The sequence below is a fragment of the Drosophila eugracilis genome, unplaced genomic scaffold, assembly GCF_018153835.1.
Source record: "Drosophila eugracilis isolate 14026-0451.02 unplaced genomic scaffold, ASM1815383v1 contig_2147, whole genome shotgun sequence".
NCBI lineage: Eukaryota > Metazoa > Arthropoda > Insecta > Diptera > Drosophilidae > Drosophila > Drosophila eugracilis.
In genome coordinates this window covers 2,575,413-2,576,710 of record NW_024573030.1, presented here as the reverse complement: position 1 = coordinate 2,576,710, position 1,298 = coordinate 2,575,413, and the positions used below count along the sequence as shown (strand labels likewise).

At 32.4% G+C, this 1,298-nt stretch overlaps 1 protein-coding gene across 1 annotated transcript; it reads right to left on the bottom strand.

Moving 5' to 3' along the window:
- LOC108104980 lies at positions 1-912 on the bottom strand. Its single transcript, XM_017211353.1, has 2 exons — positions 639-912; positions 1-572 (listed from the first exon to the last, which is right to left on the bottom strand). The coding sequence occupies exons 1-2, from the start codon at positions 879-881 to the stop codon at positions 261-263; spliced, it is 555 nt and encodes a 184-aa protein (XP_017066842.1). The 5' UTR covers positions 882-912; the 3' UTR covers positions 1-260.
- Between the last annotated feature and the right edge of the window lie 386 nt (positions 913-1,298).

Below are 1,298 nucleotides of genomic sequence, written 5' to 3'. Positions count from 1 at the left end.
GAAGCTGAAATTTTGCGGTGCAATTGGTTTTGTATTTGTCATTTCAGGCATATTGCACTTGATGACTGGTGGTTATACCCCCTCATTCCCAAGAAACCATAACCCTTTTCTTGTCTTTGAAAGCCAAGTCGTAATATTGATATATTCAAGGTAAAAATAAATTTAAATATGAAGAAAAACTCTTGCCTTATCAAATAGATCCACCCGGAAAATATTTAAAAACAAAAAAAAATCATAATAAAAATAAAAATAAATATCCCCTATGTAAGGGTGACAGTGGCCACAAGTCCAGCTACTGGCAATTCACGATCGATCAAAGATAATTGAAGCAAATAATCACCTTTGGGTGCATTGTCGGGTAGAAAATTTGTTTGCATTTCATATTTGTCGATCGTATATTTGCCCTTGGGGAACGGGCATTCTCCTTGATCCGGTAAATTGGAGACTTTCTTAACATTGGGATACGTATCCTTATCTTCTTTAATAAACTCACAGAAGGGTTTCTTCATAGCCATTACCATGTTACCCTTCTGATTGGTATTGGGATCGTATACATAAACCGCAAGAACAATCTGTAATATAAAATATATATATTAAAAAAACATATTTATTTAAACTAAATTTAAACACTAATTTACCTTCTGCTCATCACCCATATTCAGTTTGAATTCAAAGTCTCCATTCACTACAAATTGATTACGTGAGACCTTTTTCATACCCAGGGATCCCCAATCTACCCATTTATCTTGATTATTAATGGATTGGTCCTTTTCAAAGGAGTTTAGCTCCACACTATAAGGTTTTTCCGATTGACATATTTGAAACAAAAATGTCGTTATAAAAAGGGTTATTAGACCCAGGCTTAAATGGCAACTAGCCATTGTGTTACAGTTAACTACACTGGTTCACCGAATGTAAAGATCACCAAATATATATATTTTACAAAGTATGTCAGAGAATCTCAATCTCACGTTAAATCGCTGTTCGAATGCTATTATGATGTGGCTTTATCTCGATGTATCTTGCATTAATAATAACGCAATGTTTGTGTGTGTTGCCAGTTCGTGATTTGTCATCATTTTGCGACAAGGTTGAGGCTTGTTTCGCAATATAGTTGTTAAATTTCTGCTGGCACCATTCTGATGACCTTACTTCAGTTATTAATAAGAGTTGTTCTACGTAATAATTAAATACAATGCTTTAAATATTTATATTTTTTATAACAACAAGTTTATTTTACAAGTATAAAGAATTAAATTTAATCAAATTTTCCATTTCATTTATATTTCTTTATTTTT